This window comes from Pholcus phalangioides, unplaced genomic scaffold (assembly GCF_987345545.1).
Source record: "Pholcus phalangioides strain wild (caught in Gottingen) unplaced genomic scaffold, Ppha-v1.0 ptg000172l_1, whole genome shotgun sequence".
Classification (NCBI taxonomy): domain Eukaryota; kingdom Metazoa; phylum Arthropoda; class Arachnida; order Araneae; family Pholcidae; genus Pholcus; species Pholcus phalangioides.
In genome coordinates, this window is record NW_028301637.1 from 4043950 (window position 1) to 4059776 (window position 15827).

At 41.2% G+C, this 15827-nt stretch overlaps 1 protein-coding gene across 1 annotated transcript in view; it reads right to left on the reverse strand.

The window, feature by feature from the left end:
* The window catches only part of LOC149063580 (uncharacterized), a 65210-nt gene that overhangs the window by 16150 nt on the left and 33233 nt on the right, over positions 1–15827 (reverse strand). The window contains exon 2 of the mRNA XM_089255695.1: positions 10461–10623. Within this exon, the coding sequence (XP_089111821.1) occupies positions 10461–10623 (163 nt within the window). The remainder of the gene's footprint in view (positions 1–10460; positions 10624–15827) is intronic.

A 15827-nucleotide genomic window follows, 5' to 3' on the forward strand; every position in this document is an offset into this window, starting at 1 on the left:
GGCTTTTTCTATGCGGCGCATTAATCAAAAGCCGGTCATCAGTTTCAATCGAAGAATCACAACAGTTTTACTTTTTATTTGATAGGTGGCAGCAGTACTTCCAGTTCAGTGTGATCTTTCTTACATATCTATATACAGAGTGCATGTCATTTTACTGGCGAACCGCTGATCACTAGAGGCATATTTTCAGAACGCTGAAAACATTCATATCTAAGATCTTATTTTTTCAATAATTCTTTTGCTTTGAAAAAAAAAAAATTGCCGTTAAAGTTTAAAACTTTGTTTTAATTTTCGTGTTGTTTCTTGAAACTGCATTTGAACGAAATTTTCCTAAATTAAATTTTCTTTAAGTAACAGAACCCCCGTTAACCATTGAGTTGCAACAAAAGTGGGAACAATCTTGGTTTTACTGTTGTTTCCCAGATTGAAGGGCTTTGACAGCCGCTTTCGTTCTTGTTGCTACTTTCGTTCTGGTCTGAAGAGCTTTGACGGCCGCTTTCGTTCTTGTTACTATTTTCGTTCTGGTTACTACTTTCGTTCTGGTCTGAAGAGCTTTGACAACCACTTTCGTTCTTGTTACTACTTTCGTTCTAGTTTGAAGGGCTTTGACAGCCGCTTTCGTACGGATATGCACTTTTGTTATGGTTTGAAGGACTTGGACAGCCGCTTCCGTTCGGGTATGCACTTTCGTTCTTGTTTGAAGGGCTTGGATATCCGCTTGTGTGCGGGTTTGCAATTTCGTTCTGGTGTACAACTACTTTCGTTCTAGTTTGTGGAGGCGGAAGACACTATCCGACCCATAGAAGCGATGAGCTTGCAGCTCAGTATGCACTTGGTTAGCGGAAGTCTGACATTAACAACTTCGATCCACTTAACTCATTTTCATGAGCTCTCTTACACTCCTCCCTATTGACATTCCGCCCCATAACTACTTTCAAAGTTGGTATCATCATCTATTCGGATTTTCTGTCTTTCCACCATCACCCCTCTTTTTAGTTGCCGAGAAGCACTTCAGATCGACCTTCATTTTGATACGGATTCCAGTCCTTCACTTGTGTGAAATTTTGTTCTCTTGCCCCGTTTTTGTGTTATGGGTATCTTTCGCTTTACCGATCTCACTTTACGTATATATCATCTCGTGATAGAGCATGGTTCTAGTGATCGATTATTTCATTATTTTTGTGGCACCATGGTCACCGGCTCATAAAACCGGGACACAATTAATTGCTAATTTCGAACGGCAGCGTTCCACATTTTGCCACTTTTTTATACTCACCGAGGAGTTGGTATGCTAACTGCTTGGTGTGGGACTCCCTGGGGTTGCAACCTTTTGCTGAGGTCATGTTGTCGCCGTATCTGCTGTACCTCCTAAGTTAGGAAAGTTTCTGACAAGGACGGATCGGGTTTCGGATTCGCAACACCAGTAAACATCGTTTGATACTTCAGGCGAGTATCTCATCGCCCTCGGCTACCCCGGCCTTCTCGTGGTCCTTCTGCTACATACTTCTCGTGATAGATATCGAGTATGGTTCTCGTGGTCCTTTTGCCTTGTACATCTCGCGATAGAATATGGTTCCCGACATTCTTCTGCTATATAAATCTCGTAATAGATGGAGTGTGGTTCTGGTGGTTCTTTTGCTATGTACATCTCGCGATAAAGTGTGACCTTTGGGGTACTTCTGCGATGTATATCTCTTGATAGAGTATGGTTCCCGACATTCTTCCGCTAATAAATCTCGTGATAGTTTGGTTCATTGTTGACAAAGTTTGGTTCTTGTGGACATTCTGCTATGTGCATCTTGCGATAGATTACTGTCTTCATATAATCTATTATATATCTGCTATATTTATATCTTGCGGTAGATAGACGTTGGTTCTCGTGGTCCTGCTACGTACATCTCGCGATAGATAGTGTGGTTACCCTGGTCCTTTTGTTATGTACATCTTGCGATAGAGTGTGGTTCTCGGGGTCCTTCTGCTATGTGCATCTCGCGATAGAGTACTGTTCTCATGCCCCTTATGCTATATTTACATCTCGCGATACATAGAGCAGGGTTGGTAAAAAACCCCGGTTTTTTTGAAAAAAACCAAAAAACCGGGTATTTTTGGTTTAAACCGGTTTTTTTTGTTTTTAAATACACTCATGTCCATAAATTAAGGATAATGCCAGCTCCTTCAAATAAAGGTTCAGAAACGAAACAAACGTTACTTATTCATAAAGCCCATTTATTAAACATAAGATAAAGAACAAAAAGGATGGTGTATGTATGATACCATTCATAAAAACTACGATTTTTGCTCCCTGGAGCAATTGTAAAAAATATCTCCTTTACAAAAACTTACTATTACATGGTTGGTATGATGGTTAATCCATTGCATGTCTCCCATGCGATGAAATACAGTTCGTACAACGCCTGGGCATGCTGAGTATCAAATTATCCGTCTGATCTTGGGGAAGATCACTCCACTCAGCAAGCAAGGCTCTCCGAAGTTCCGGTACACATGTAGGAGGTGGTTGACGGGCTGCAACTCGTCGGCCAAGCATGTCCCAAACATGCTCTATCGGATTCAAGTCAGGTGAGAATGCTGGCCATTCCATACGGGTTATATACGGATTCAAGGCATTCGTTTACGATGTTTGCTCGGTGAGGACGGGCGTTGTCATCCATAAACACAAATTCTGCGCCCATGGCACCCCTAAACAAACGTACATGTTGTTCCAGAATGATGTCCCGATAAATTTGGGCTTTCGTGGTTCCGGTTTGAACATGCAGATCTGTTCTGGAACCCAGTATAATTCCACCCCAAACGAGCAATGCTGCACCACCGTAACGGTGTCGTTCAATGATGTTGTCTTGGTGGTAACGGGTACCTGGCGTTCTCCGTATGAAAGTCCGACGTGAATCAGACTGCAAGCTAAATCTGGACTCGTCGGAAAACATCACACAAGCCCACTGTGACGATGTCCACATTGCATGTTCTCTACTCCAGGCTAATCGCTGCCGACAGTGAGTTGCCGTGAGCGGAACACATCTGACAGGCCTGCGAGCATATAGACCAATATCTCCCAAACGTCTGTACACAGTTTGCCTTGAAACTGTGGTACCTGTGGCTGCAGATAGATGACGAGACAGGTCGGATGTTGTGCTCCTTCTGCTTTTTTTGGCAGTTACTGCCAAATACCGGTCTTCATTCGGCGTTGTAACTCGGGGGCGACCTGCACTGTAACGTCTACTGACATTTCCGTTATCTTGGAATCGTTGCCCAAACCTAGAGATGACACTTTGGGCAATTCCAAGTTCCTCGGATACTTCCATCTGAGTACTCCCACATTCCAGGCGGCCGATAATTCTACCACGTAAAAAATCATCCACATGCGTCCTCTGTGTCATAACTATTTGCTTATGGCACTGAGCGCCTTACAGAACTCTTGTGAACAATTTCACTTCTTTGCCACCATTCCTTATATACCCCCCCCCCCACCTCTTACACTCTCGTCATTGTGACGTACCATCGGCATCATCTGGTGGCTTCCTGAAATTTACATATCATTCTTGCAGATGTGTGTGATAATTCTACAGGTGAAATTTTTACTTTAGATTTCGATTTCCGTGTGATTCTGAATTATCCTTAATTTATGGACATGAGTGTAGTATTAACATTAAAAACAATAAAATTTCTGAAAAAATCATTCATACTTCTAATAATTAACTAAAATAAAATGTTTATTAATGTAATTAACACTATTCCCATGCTAATTAATCAATAAATATTTCTTACATTTTAACAAAAACCAACTTTTGCAATTTAATTATTTTTTGCTTAATTCAATGGATTACTGTGTGTTTGAAAATTCTTTTAATGTTATTATTAATCATATAATATATAAAGGTTTTTCTCCAGTTACTTTCAGTATACCTAATTAGGAAACTATTTTGCAAAAAGTAATAAAAATTAGGTGAATATAATGTATTTAATGAAGCATAAATAATGCAGATTAATTAGCAATGATTTACGATATACAGGGTGATTATAACTAAGGTTCTGATTTCAAAACACTGTAAAAAAAGAACGATTGTCAAAATGACTTGAAAATTGACATGAATATTCTTGAAAAAATGTAATTTTATTTGATAAAGGGGAAAAAATACTTAAAAATGTAAAATTAATGACACATCATCCAACATGTGGGAAATTTGCTCGCAGAATGGAAACGATAGCCAGTCATGGCAGAATGATACCTTAATTATAGCATTTCACGATTTCATAATTCATGGAAACATCACAAAAAACGAAGTGATTGAACAAATAACAACTTACTTAAGAAATGTTAAATATGTTGTCCACCGCGTGTTCTGGCTATGAGGTTGAAAGCACAAAAGTTCTTGTTCGACAATAGAATCAGAGTATGCCATGGTCATAATGTGGATGTGCTTGCAATTCAGCTTTATTAAACCAAACACGCCCCCCCCCCCCGTTAATATTCCTAAGAAACTTCTAACATATAGGGAATGTGTTGAAGATTGCAATTCAACAAAGTTTGCAATCTGACCACTGTTTATAACATTTTGAGGTACCCCCACAGCCAGAAGTTGCAAGGGTTAAGGTGCATCCTGTCAAAATGGGTCTTCAGCAGCTGCTTTGCTGGTATTGCAATGTGCATCTTGATAGAAGTTCTATCCACACACTGATGCTGTGGAAGTGCCGAAATGATGTGGTTGCACAAAATATAAGATGATTGTAGATTTATACTGCTGGCCAAGTACAGCATCATCTACTTGCACATTTTGCACTTTTTTTCTTTTGAGAAAGAAACTTCCATTGCTTCAGGAGTATCCATGCAAATTTTCAAGTCATTCTGATCAGTACTTATTATATAGTTTTGGAATCAAATCTTAAATTATAATCACCCTGTATATAGCTGATTATTTTTCATAAATCTGTTACTACTATACAGAAAGTAGAACCTTGATTAACTGGGCTTAACAGTATAAAAAAACAACTATTGAGTATTAAGACTGGGAGATATACAGTAGGAGATGTGCTACTTCTTATGGGAAAGAAAATGAAAATGTATGTGAGGTAATGTAACCACTAGTACACTAGTCTTTGTCCTTTAAGGACAGCTGGTGTCTTTATTGGATTATAGGACCACCTGCCCCTAGCATGATGGTGTCACTACTGTAGCTGCTTCTTTGTGAAGGGAAAAAGAAACCCTGTGAAATAATACACCACTACATTTAGATGTGTGATGCAATCCTTATTCATGAATTTGCTAAAGATAGAGCATCAGAATGTAGCCAAAGGTTAGAAAATGTTGTAAGAATGAGAAATTTTGGTTTTTATATATAACTTTAAATAACTAAGATACTTCATATGAAAAATAAATATATATATATATTCTGGCCACTTTTATGAGACTATTTGAAAAAAAAAAACCACTTATAAAACCTTATGTCATTTAAAGATATACCACCAGAATGTACCCCAAGGATATAAAATGTGGTAAAAATGAAACATTTTGGCTAATAATGAACCAATATGATATTTTTCAAGGAAAAAAAATGATATTTAGGCAACTTTTATTTAATTTTTTGAAAAAAACCACTGGGTTTAAACCAAACAACCCTGGCATAGAGTATGGTTCACGGGGTCCTTTTGCTATGTACTCATACATTAGGGTGGGTAGAAAAAATGATTTTTTTATTTTCAAATCGCTATAGTGTGGAAAAAGTTGCCTCTTTTAATAATAAGAAAAACGTCGTAAAAAATATTAAAGTCGGTTGATATATTTCGTTCGGGCATCGGACTTGAATTTTATGGAAATTGTGATGAAAAATCGAACATTTTTCTTTAATTTTTTAATATTACTCGAAATTCTACGATCGACACGCAAATGTTTGTTCAACTTATATTTTATAGCTCAATAAAGTAAAATAAATCAAAACATCATTAATATTTCAATGTTTATTGGTCACACAACGTGTTCGAAAAACAGGAATTATCTAAATTTTTGCAAGTTTCGTTGTGCAGCTTTTCGCCCGTTTTTTGTCGGAACAAAACGACCCAAAATTAATTCATCACAAGGAGGTCATCGTCGAGTTCTACCCACACCCTACACAATCAACCATCCGAAGTAGGCGTGTGTGTGTGCAATTTAAATTCTATTTTGAAACTAATTACCGAAATTGACTAGGATTCAGTGGTTTACATTTTCTTCTGCTGTTTCTATTCCAAGTGAACACGTTTGAAGTCTGACTTTTGGGAGAAATCAGGAATGGCTGATTTTGATAACAGCGTAGATCGGATGTAGTTTCATGTGCGCATACTTTAGTTGAGGCCTCAGTAACAAGTTAGGCACATCTCTCGACTTTCCGAGTGTGACCGGAACACGCGTGAACTGCACGTGGGAAGACCACCACAGTGGATCGTGTGCCTACCCCCATTTCAACGAACTCTCTCTCAGTCATACAGGGTGATCAGCGAATAAGCCCTTATTTCAAAATTAAATATCTCTACAACAAAGATCAATAGAATTATGCGGTAAACGGTACGTTTATTAGCAAAACTGTAAGAATGTTGTACAGAAATTTCGAAAATTTAGTTTTTTTTTTAATTTAAAAAAAAACAAAAAAAAACTGTAGATTTTGAGGTTTCGAAAATCCTCATTTGTGTAAAGAGAAACCATTGTATTCGCCTAAAGTTACTGCATGAGCTGCGGTATGCGCCAGAGGCATTATCGGCCCCTTCTTCGTGCGAGAAACGATTACTACTGAACGTTACGTTACAATTTTGGAACAATTTGTCAGCACACATGGCGCATACCGCAGCCCATGCAGTAACTTTAGGCGAATGCAGTGGTTTCTCTTCACACAAATGAGGATTTTCGGAATCCCAAAATCTCGTTTTTTTTTTTTTTAAAATTTTAAAAAATTAAAAAAAAAACCTAAATTTTCGAAATTTCTGTGCAACATTCTTACAGTTTTGCTAATAAACGTACCGTTTACCGCATAATTATATTGATCTTTGTTGTAGAGATATTTAATTTTGAAATAAGGGCTTATTCGCTGATCACCCTGTATTTTTCAGCATAAAGATGGTGCTATGAATCAATGAACGCCAGGACATTGCCACCAGACTTATCCCGTTGCCCCGAGATCTCTTCCAGCCCATCTTCGTTACGGAGTCTGGAACAAAGTGTGTGCAACTGACAGTATGAGCCGTATGCAGTGTTGTGTGGGAATTTTTCGTGCTGCTATCTATATTTTAAATCGTGAGTGGAGTGAAATGATAGAATATTTGTACCGTTGTAGACCTGTTGCTCTCTGTGGCGAGACTTTTCAACAGGGGGAGCGGCTTGCATTCGCGCCTCGAAGTTAGGGACCAGAGTTATAAATGATGCATTCATAGGGCCAACATCTTTTTCTCGGCCTATTGGATAACAGCTTACTGAATGTAAAAGCTGTCTGTGGTGGAGTATGAACCTGTAGATTGTTGGATTCTAGAAGTAGACAGAAAGATGTTGAGCAAAGACCAGCAATATTGTATTTATTAGACATATCCAAAGCAATAAAGTCGGGACATTGTCTAGAGGATTTGTCGACTCGAGATCCTGGTCGTGTCTCATATTCCAGATGGCCAAACGCGGCAAATAGAGTGCTAAGGTTGTAGGCCTACTTAAGTTAGCCAAATCCTTCTGCAAACCTGATCCTTCTCTTCATCTTGAAATCGTACATGCCTATGTGGTTTCACATCAAAAAGAACAAGTATTCCGTATTTATTTGACGACTGACTTAAAGTTGCTAATCCAGCAATAGAACGTCATGCGTTCTTTGCACAGCCTGAAAATTTACTGTTGGCTATGATCGTTGATGACAGAGGGAGCTTGGATATAGAAGAACTTTAACCCTTTATACCCTGACGTTACTTCAAAGTACCAGGTTAGATAATTTGTTTCGAACTAACTAATTGTTTTTGTTTGTCTTTAATTATATAGAACTAAAATGACCTACCAAATAATTTACATGGTAAGTATTCATTATTGCCATTTATACTTTTTTTAATTTGTTATAATTTTATGACGGAGAGGGAGTTCGTTGAAATAGGGGTAGGCACACGATCCACTGTGGTGGTCTTCCCACGTGCAGTTCACACGTGTTCCGGTCACACTCGGGAAGTCGAGAGATGTGCCTAACTTGCTACTGAGGCCTCAACTAAAGTATGCGCACATGAAACTACATCCGATCTACGCTGTTATCAAAATCAGTCATGCCTGATTTCTCCCAAAAGTCAGACTTCAAACGTGTTCACTTGGAATAGAAACAGCAGAAAAAAGTGTAACCACTGAATCCTAGTCAATTTCGGTAATTAGTTTCAAAATAGAATTTAAATTGCACACACACATACGCCTACTTCTGATGGTTGATTGGGTAGGGTGTGGGTGGAACTCGACGATGACCTCCTTGTGATGAATTCTGGGTCGTTTTTGTTCTGACAAAACGGGCGAAAAGGTGCACAATGAAACTTCCAAAAATTTAGATAATTCCTATATAATTTTAATAATTTTTCGAACACGTTGTGTGATCAATAAACATTGAAATATTAATGATGAATACTTCAATTTCCATAAAATTCAAGTCCGATGCACGAACGAAATATATCAACCGACTTTAAAAAATTTTGCGTCTTTTATAAGGGCATTGTACACCAAAAACCCAGTTAGGAAGTTGTCCTGTCGCTCATCAGGCCAACAAAAAAAATTCCACGTTTCTAAGTGTAATAGTGACTGAATTCAAAAATCGGAAGATAGTTGAGGAAAAAACAGCATAAAAACCCCGGGTTCTTAACCTATGGGACGCGCCCCAAACTTGGGTCACCGAGGCTTCCGAGATGGGTCGTTTAGATCAGTGGTTCTCAACCGGGGACCATATGGCCCCCTTGTGGTACTGGGATACTTCAAGGGGGCCACGGAAGAAAATGGAGAAAGGGGCCATGACAGGTGGTTTGGAGAGCTGAGAAGAAAAATAAGGTGTGGAGAAATAAAGACTTTATATTAGCGACTAACACTTACAGTGAGAGAGAGAATCCAACAAAACCACCCATAAAACTAGGGCCTTCTTTAGGGCATGGACTCATCCAGGCCTCACCATCTACATTTTGCAACAAGTTCCCTAGGATGGGGTTTTTCTCAAGTCCCCGGCTAAATTTTTCAGACCCCCCCCCTTCTCTATATGAAATTTATTGTATGAAAAACAAAAATAAAATGATGAAAACCATATTAGGCCCCGGGCTGTAGCTCTGTCAGTCCCACTCTTGTGAGGGGTCATGTCCAGGGGCCTCATGCCCATAAGTGACCCCACCTTATGATATTTTGTATAGTACAATATTAATTTTGAAAATAAGTAGGAAATATGCAGGCTGTTTATTTCCAGCTAAAGTATGGGACTACCATAGCATCACTTTGCCTAAGGTGGAGGCCCCATGATGTTAAGACGGTTCTGATAGAACTCTGACTAGCGGGGAGATCAATATATACCAGGCTAGTGGTCTGGAGGCCAATTTTCTTTGCAAAATTTTCGTTCGGTATAAATTCACTGAAAAAAAAATCATTTCAATACATATAAAGTGTCCTGTTTCTAGATGAGAGTTGAAAACTCTGGGTAAGACAGGGGAGCCACGAGAAAAAAATATGGTTCAAAGGGGGGCCACGGGCAAAACAAGGTTAAGAAACACTGGTTTAGATCAACTAACAGCCAGGGGCTCTTGAGTTACGGGTCCCGATTCAAACTTCATTAGCTGGGGCTTCTTGGTCGCACAAATACACTTACAGCCAGGGACTCTTGAGCTATAGGTCCCGATGCAACCTTGTTTTGCAGGGGCTTCCTAGACCGGGTCGTGCAAATCTACTTACAGCCAGGGATTATTTAGCCATGCGTCACAACCTAGACTTGATTCGCAGGGGTTCGCATTCGCCAGATGAATCGTATAAACTCGCAATCCTGTTAAAAATGCACTTATTGCACATCACTGGTTTTACCAATTTTGAAAACTAAATAGTCCAAGGGTCACGAAGCTAATCTTGCTGTTGATTTTGGGTCGCGGCTGAAAAAGAAAAAGGTCAAGAACCCCTGGCGTAAACTAACGGACAACGCGTCTTCTTTTGCCCTGACTTATGGTGTTCTTTCAATCTGCTGATTTCTTTAAACGGCACTATCTCGTTAAAATTCTAAACAAGGGACATCTTTGCAAATATCAGTAACGAGAAAGTTTTCTTCTCTGGAAGTTCTCCGGTTCCCTGGATTTTTAAGGGGTTCCGTTGCATATGATCACACTTAACCCTAAAAAAAAGCTGTCACGGAAACCCAGTTGAAAACCCGTGCCAATATTAGCGTATAGGTTGGTCTTTAAGAATCGAATATTACCAAATGGCGGAAATGATCAAATTTGTGGCAGCTTCTTACCTTTTTCCTGCGAAACCAGTCAAGAACTTCCTCTGCCCGACGTCTTCTTTATCTACGGACACTGAATCGCTGAGGAGTTTACGAGATCGTCTGTGAGATCGAAACTGATTGGTCGTCGGACTTTCACTGTCCAATGAAATCCCGTTTTTAACCTTTGCAATTTCTGGAAAAGAGAGAAATACGTGTTGAAACGTTCAAAACTCGATAATGACTTACTGTTATTAGCAAAAAAAGTTCAGTATATGCAGTGGTTCCAACTTGTGGTACGTGTGTTCCCCTCTGGGGCAGGGACGAGATAAACTATTTTGTTACTTTAAAAGCTTTACGGCGCTCTGAAACGGGGTTTGCCAATCTCCCAGAGTCAATAGGCTAGACCCGCAGCCAAAAATTTCGTTCCGAGGGGGGCCTACTTGCATTTCCGGGGGGGGGGGGGAATCATAGTGATATAACAATAGATTTGGCCGTCTTTTACCCTCTTTTTAAGCATTTTCTTACATTTCGGGGAGAGGGGACCAGATCCCAAATCCCCGCCCCCCCCCCTCAACGGCCTTGCAATAGGCACCCTCGTGGATGCCAGCTTTACATTGGCACTTGAAAACAACTATCAAACTGCTATTTCATGGTCATAAAAAAGCCATTCGGCAATAAATTTGAATAATAGTGTCTGTTGCCCCGCCGCTGTGGTGCTTGTCGAGTGGTCATAGTGACGGACTCGCGTCGCGCGGTCCCGGGTTTCGAACCCCACCGTCACCACTGGTAGGCTGAAGTTGGTTTTCTGTGATTCCCAACTTCAAGGCACGAAGGTCCCCCTTTACAAAGTCTCGCCACAGAGAGCAACAGACCTAAAAACGATACAAATGTAATTCCATCACTTCACTTCTGAAATATAGGTGGCAGCATAGGCGTAAGCAGAATTTTCTCAAGGGGGGGGGGTTCAATTTTTTTCTTCTCGGGGGGGGGGAAGGGTTACGTTTTTTCCTGCAAAATAACACTATAATTCCAACCCCCTTCCCCCTTTGCGTACACCAATGGGTGGCAGCACTGAAAAAATCAGACACAACACTAAATACTCACTCAGACTGTTAGGTACACACACTTAAACTTCTGGCACAACTCGCTCGGTTTGAGAGAATGAAAGAAAAAGCGGAAAATTGCAACTGGACCGTCAGGCACTTGGAGGTTTGGTGCTTTCAGGGCTAGAGAACCGATTATCTACCCACTTCCGAAACTAGAAACTCTTTCAGACAGGCAAGCATGCATTAGCCCTCTTCCGTCCCCCCCCCCGGTTCAGCGTCCGGGAACCAGATCCACCCGTACCACCCTTATTGTTGGCTTGTGTGTGTGTGTGGGGGGGGTGAGGGGTCAGTCAAAACCCTAGGCCAGAGGGTTCAACGTCTAAATGCTGAAGTTTCGCTATTTTAAGCTATTCTTTGTTAAGAAGTTGAAGTCAAAATGTGACCAAAGTATTTTTATCAATTTTTACGGCCTGGTGCGGTCGCACCCTTCGTACCTGTCAAAGTTCGGCCCTGTCCCGGGGGTAAGAGGCCGTCCAGATGTACGCAAAAAATCATCAAAAATGGCACGTATTTCTAGGGATTTTCAATCTTCTACATATTTCTGACGGGGGGGGGGATCGTCAGTTGCCCTACGAGAATTTCTGTGAGTGTAGACAAGAATCCTGCTCATTTCTGAGAATATATATGGAAGCCTCCTACATATTCCACGAACCTATGCACACTTCCCACTAATTTCAAAGGGGAAAGCACACTCGCATTCAAAAGTTACTCTTGCTTTGAAAGCATTTCGAGGAATAGTTGTTGCGGCTTGAAAGGTTGGAACCAATGGTCTAGTGCAGCGGTTCTCAACCGGTGCTCCACGGAGCCCTTACTTCCCAGGGGCTTCACGGCGACTCAAGGAAAATAAAATAAATCATTGAATTTGATAGATAAATAAAAAAAAGAGGTCTGCCATAAAAATTATATACAAAAATGGCTCCTCGAGTCAGACAGGGCTCCGCCGTAGAAATTATATACTGAAAAGGGCCAAAAAAGGTTGAGAACCGCTGGTCTAGTGCAATGCTTCACAAACTTTCATGTTTCTAGTAAAAAAATGCCCTTAGAAATAAATGCGTAGGAGGCTTGCGGATCTCTTCAAATGCGAAAAAGACTTATCTCTTGAAAATGCGTAGGAGGCTTATTTTTAATAAATTTCTAAGGAGGTTTACATTTCTTTACAAATTCTAAGGGTACTTACTTATTCCCAGAAATCATGCTTAGTCTTCATCCCCCCATACATTTAGCGAGTGTTATAACGTTATCTATATAGGTATTGTTACCGTAGCATCTCCAGAAATGTCCAAGGTGTTTACACACCCACTAGACCAGAGGTTTTCAACCTTTTTCTATTCGCGAGCGCTGCTGCCTGCACTCATCAGCAAAAGACCACCCTAAGTTTGACGCACGAGTGCATGAAATCATGATGATTTCAATCCTTGAATGCAATGTGTTTAATTGGAACGTTGATCCCAGTTGAATATAACGTTGCATACACGCTAAGTGCTCACGAGCACGAAATCGGACACAAGCTTCGAGAGCTCTGGGTGCTCCAAGGAGCACCGTGATGCTTGCGAGCTACGGGTTGAAGATGCTTGCCCTAGACATTCGAATGAGGTTTGCGCTTTTCTAGAGATGCGTAGGATGATTGCTTACTTCCTAGAGCCCTCGATACGAGTACGAGGATTGCGTTTTCCTAGAAATGAGTAGAACGATCACTCACTTTCTAGAACGTATGAGGCTTGCGTTTTCCTACGGATAAGTAGGATTCTTGTTCACTCTTCCCCATCTTCATAGAGCCTTAGACATGAGTATGAGACCTAGAGATGCGTGAGGTGTTTCTTACTCCCCAGAGCCCCTTGACATGCATAGGATACTTGCGTTTTCCCTTGAAAATGCGTAAGATGTTTGCTCACCTTCCTAATTCGCTAGACACGCGTATGATGCTTGCGTTTTCCTAAAGATTGCGTAGGATGTTTCTTACTCTCCATAGCCCCTTGACGTGCGTGTGAAGCTTTCGTCTTCCTAGAGATGCGCGAGATGCTTGCGTACTCCTGTAGAGCCATAGACCATGTGGTTTTGAGGCTTACATATCCCTAGAATTACACAAACCACACACCACCACATCCCGATCTATCCCTACAAATACGTAGGATTTGATTGTTTCCCATCTAGACCGGCGTATCCTTGACTATGCTTAGGATATGTTCACATCCCAGAAATGTCTACTAGGTGTGTGCATACGCCTGATACAGCCCTGAAATTTAAGACGAAATTAAGGGCTAATTCTTAACGACATTCAATGGCCGATTAATTATTCATTCAGATTGTTACTTACACTCCCCCATTATTGGTAATGATGATGATGATAATAATAATAATAATAACAACCTTTAACGATTGTTTATCGTTGCCTTGATTATTGCAACGGAACGACCCAATTTCCTCCAAAAAGTACGCTTCCACGCTTCATCAAAGAAGCGGAATATACGCTAAATGCACTACATAAGCATCCAATCTTTTGAAGGGGAAAAAAATGTCCCGTGATGCTTTGCGCACGGAACGAACGGTGTCTGTGTGACATTATATCATGCATCCGAAAAAAAAAAATCCGATTAGGGTCAGTCGGAGAGATTATTAGGACGGTGATCGACTGTCGATCGCCGATCAAGGGTAAATAAAGGCCGAATAACACGACTTTCACTCAAGGAAAAACAAATTTGTATCTCAGTGTACGTTTAAGCGGGACAAACTTTTCAAGGCTGTGTCACGGAGGCCGCCATTTCACTACCGGATGTGGTGATCGACGATATTTCATCACTGATAATATCTTAGCATAGGCATTTTCAACTCGTAGCTCACGAGCACCATGGTGCTTCCCGAAGTAATAAGAGTGCTCAGTCAGAGCTCGTGCCTGATTTCGTGGGCGCGAGAACTTGATCAACTTCCGATTGAACACTCTGTACAAGTTGCATTCAAGGATTACGATTTCAGGCTCACATTCTTCAAACGTGAAACCATAGGCGGAAATAGACTTGGAAGTCTGGGGGGAGGGGGCACGGTCATTATTGCTGTGGAGGGGCATGATGATGATGACGTCTATTCATATATACATTAGATCAGTCAACTCTTCACCTTTGACGCTGGGGGTATCACGCCCCCCCCCCGTATCTCCTCCCATGCTTAAAACGATGTTTTTTAAACGTCGTGAATCGAAAAAGTTTGAAGACCAGAGCGGGGGCATGATCGGTTTCCGGCAATCTGAAACGTCTGTGAGCAGGAAAAGCTGGGGCCTACAGGTCAGGGCATTTCTTTTTTGGTTTTTGTTCTATAAAAGTGGTCCCCAACCTTTCAAGCCTCAAGTACTCTTGAGAAACGGGTAAAAGGTTTTCATACTCCCTACATATGCATAGCGTGCTCCTAGGAATGTATTCAAGGCGTGTGTATCTCCTTGAAATGAGCAGGAGGTTCGATTATTCCAAGAGAGATGCGTTGATGTGCGTACCGACTAGAGAAGGTGTACGAGGCTAGCTAATTCTAAGAGATTTTGGTAGGTAGGTGGGCGTACCGATTGAAATGTGTGAAAGGCTCGCTAACTCAGAGATGCATAGGCATGCATCGACTAGGATGTATGGTCTTTATAAGAGATGCGCAGATGTGCGTACAGACTTTAATGTATAGGAGGCTTGTAAATTCCGAGGAATGTTTAGGTGTGCGTGCAAATTCGAATGTGTAAGAGGCCTTCTAATTCAAAGAGATGCGCAGGTGTATATGCAGAAAGCTTGCTTATTCCAAGAAATGGTAGATGCGTGAACCGATTAAAATGCGTAGGTGGCCCGAGAGTATGCCAAGAAATGCGCAGGTGGCCCGAGAGTATGCCGAGAAATGCGTAAGTGTGTGCACTGACTAAAATGTGTAGCAGGCTTGTGCATCCCAAGAAATGTGTAGCAGGCTTGTGCATCCCAAGAAATGTGCCGAAGGCTTGCTGACCACAATGCATGCGTATGAGGCTTGTGTACCCTTGGAAATGCATTGGGGGAGGGGGGAAGTGCTTGCGTGTATTTAAAAATGCTTAGTTTATCCTGACCTTTGAAAGCATGCAAGCGACAAAAAGAAGTGACTTAGAGCCAGAAGCATATTTATGGGGTTGGGGGGGGGGGTGATCTCAGCGGGCTCCACCCTGGGCGGCCAATTTGAGGAATTAGTAGTCAAGGAAATCAGACTGGGATGAGAAAGACAGTAGTGTATTCACGGTTTAGGTTGGGGCTTAGTGGGCTATAGCTGGCAAGTTCAAGGGTTGGAAAATTGAACGAAT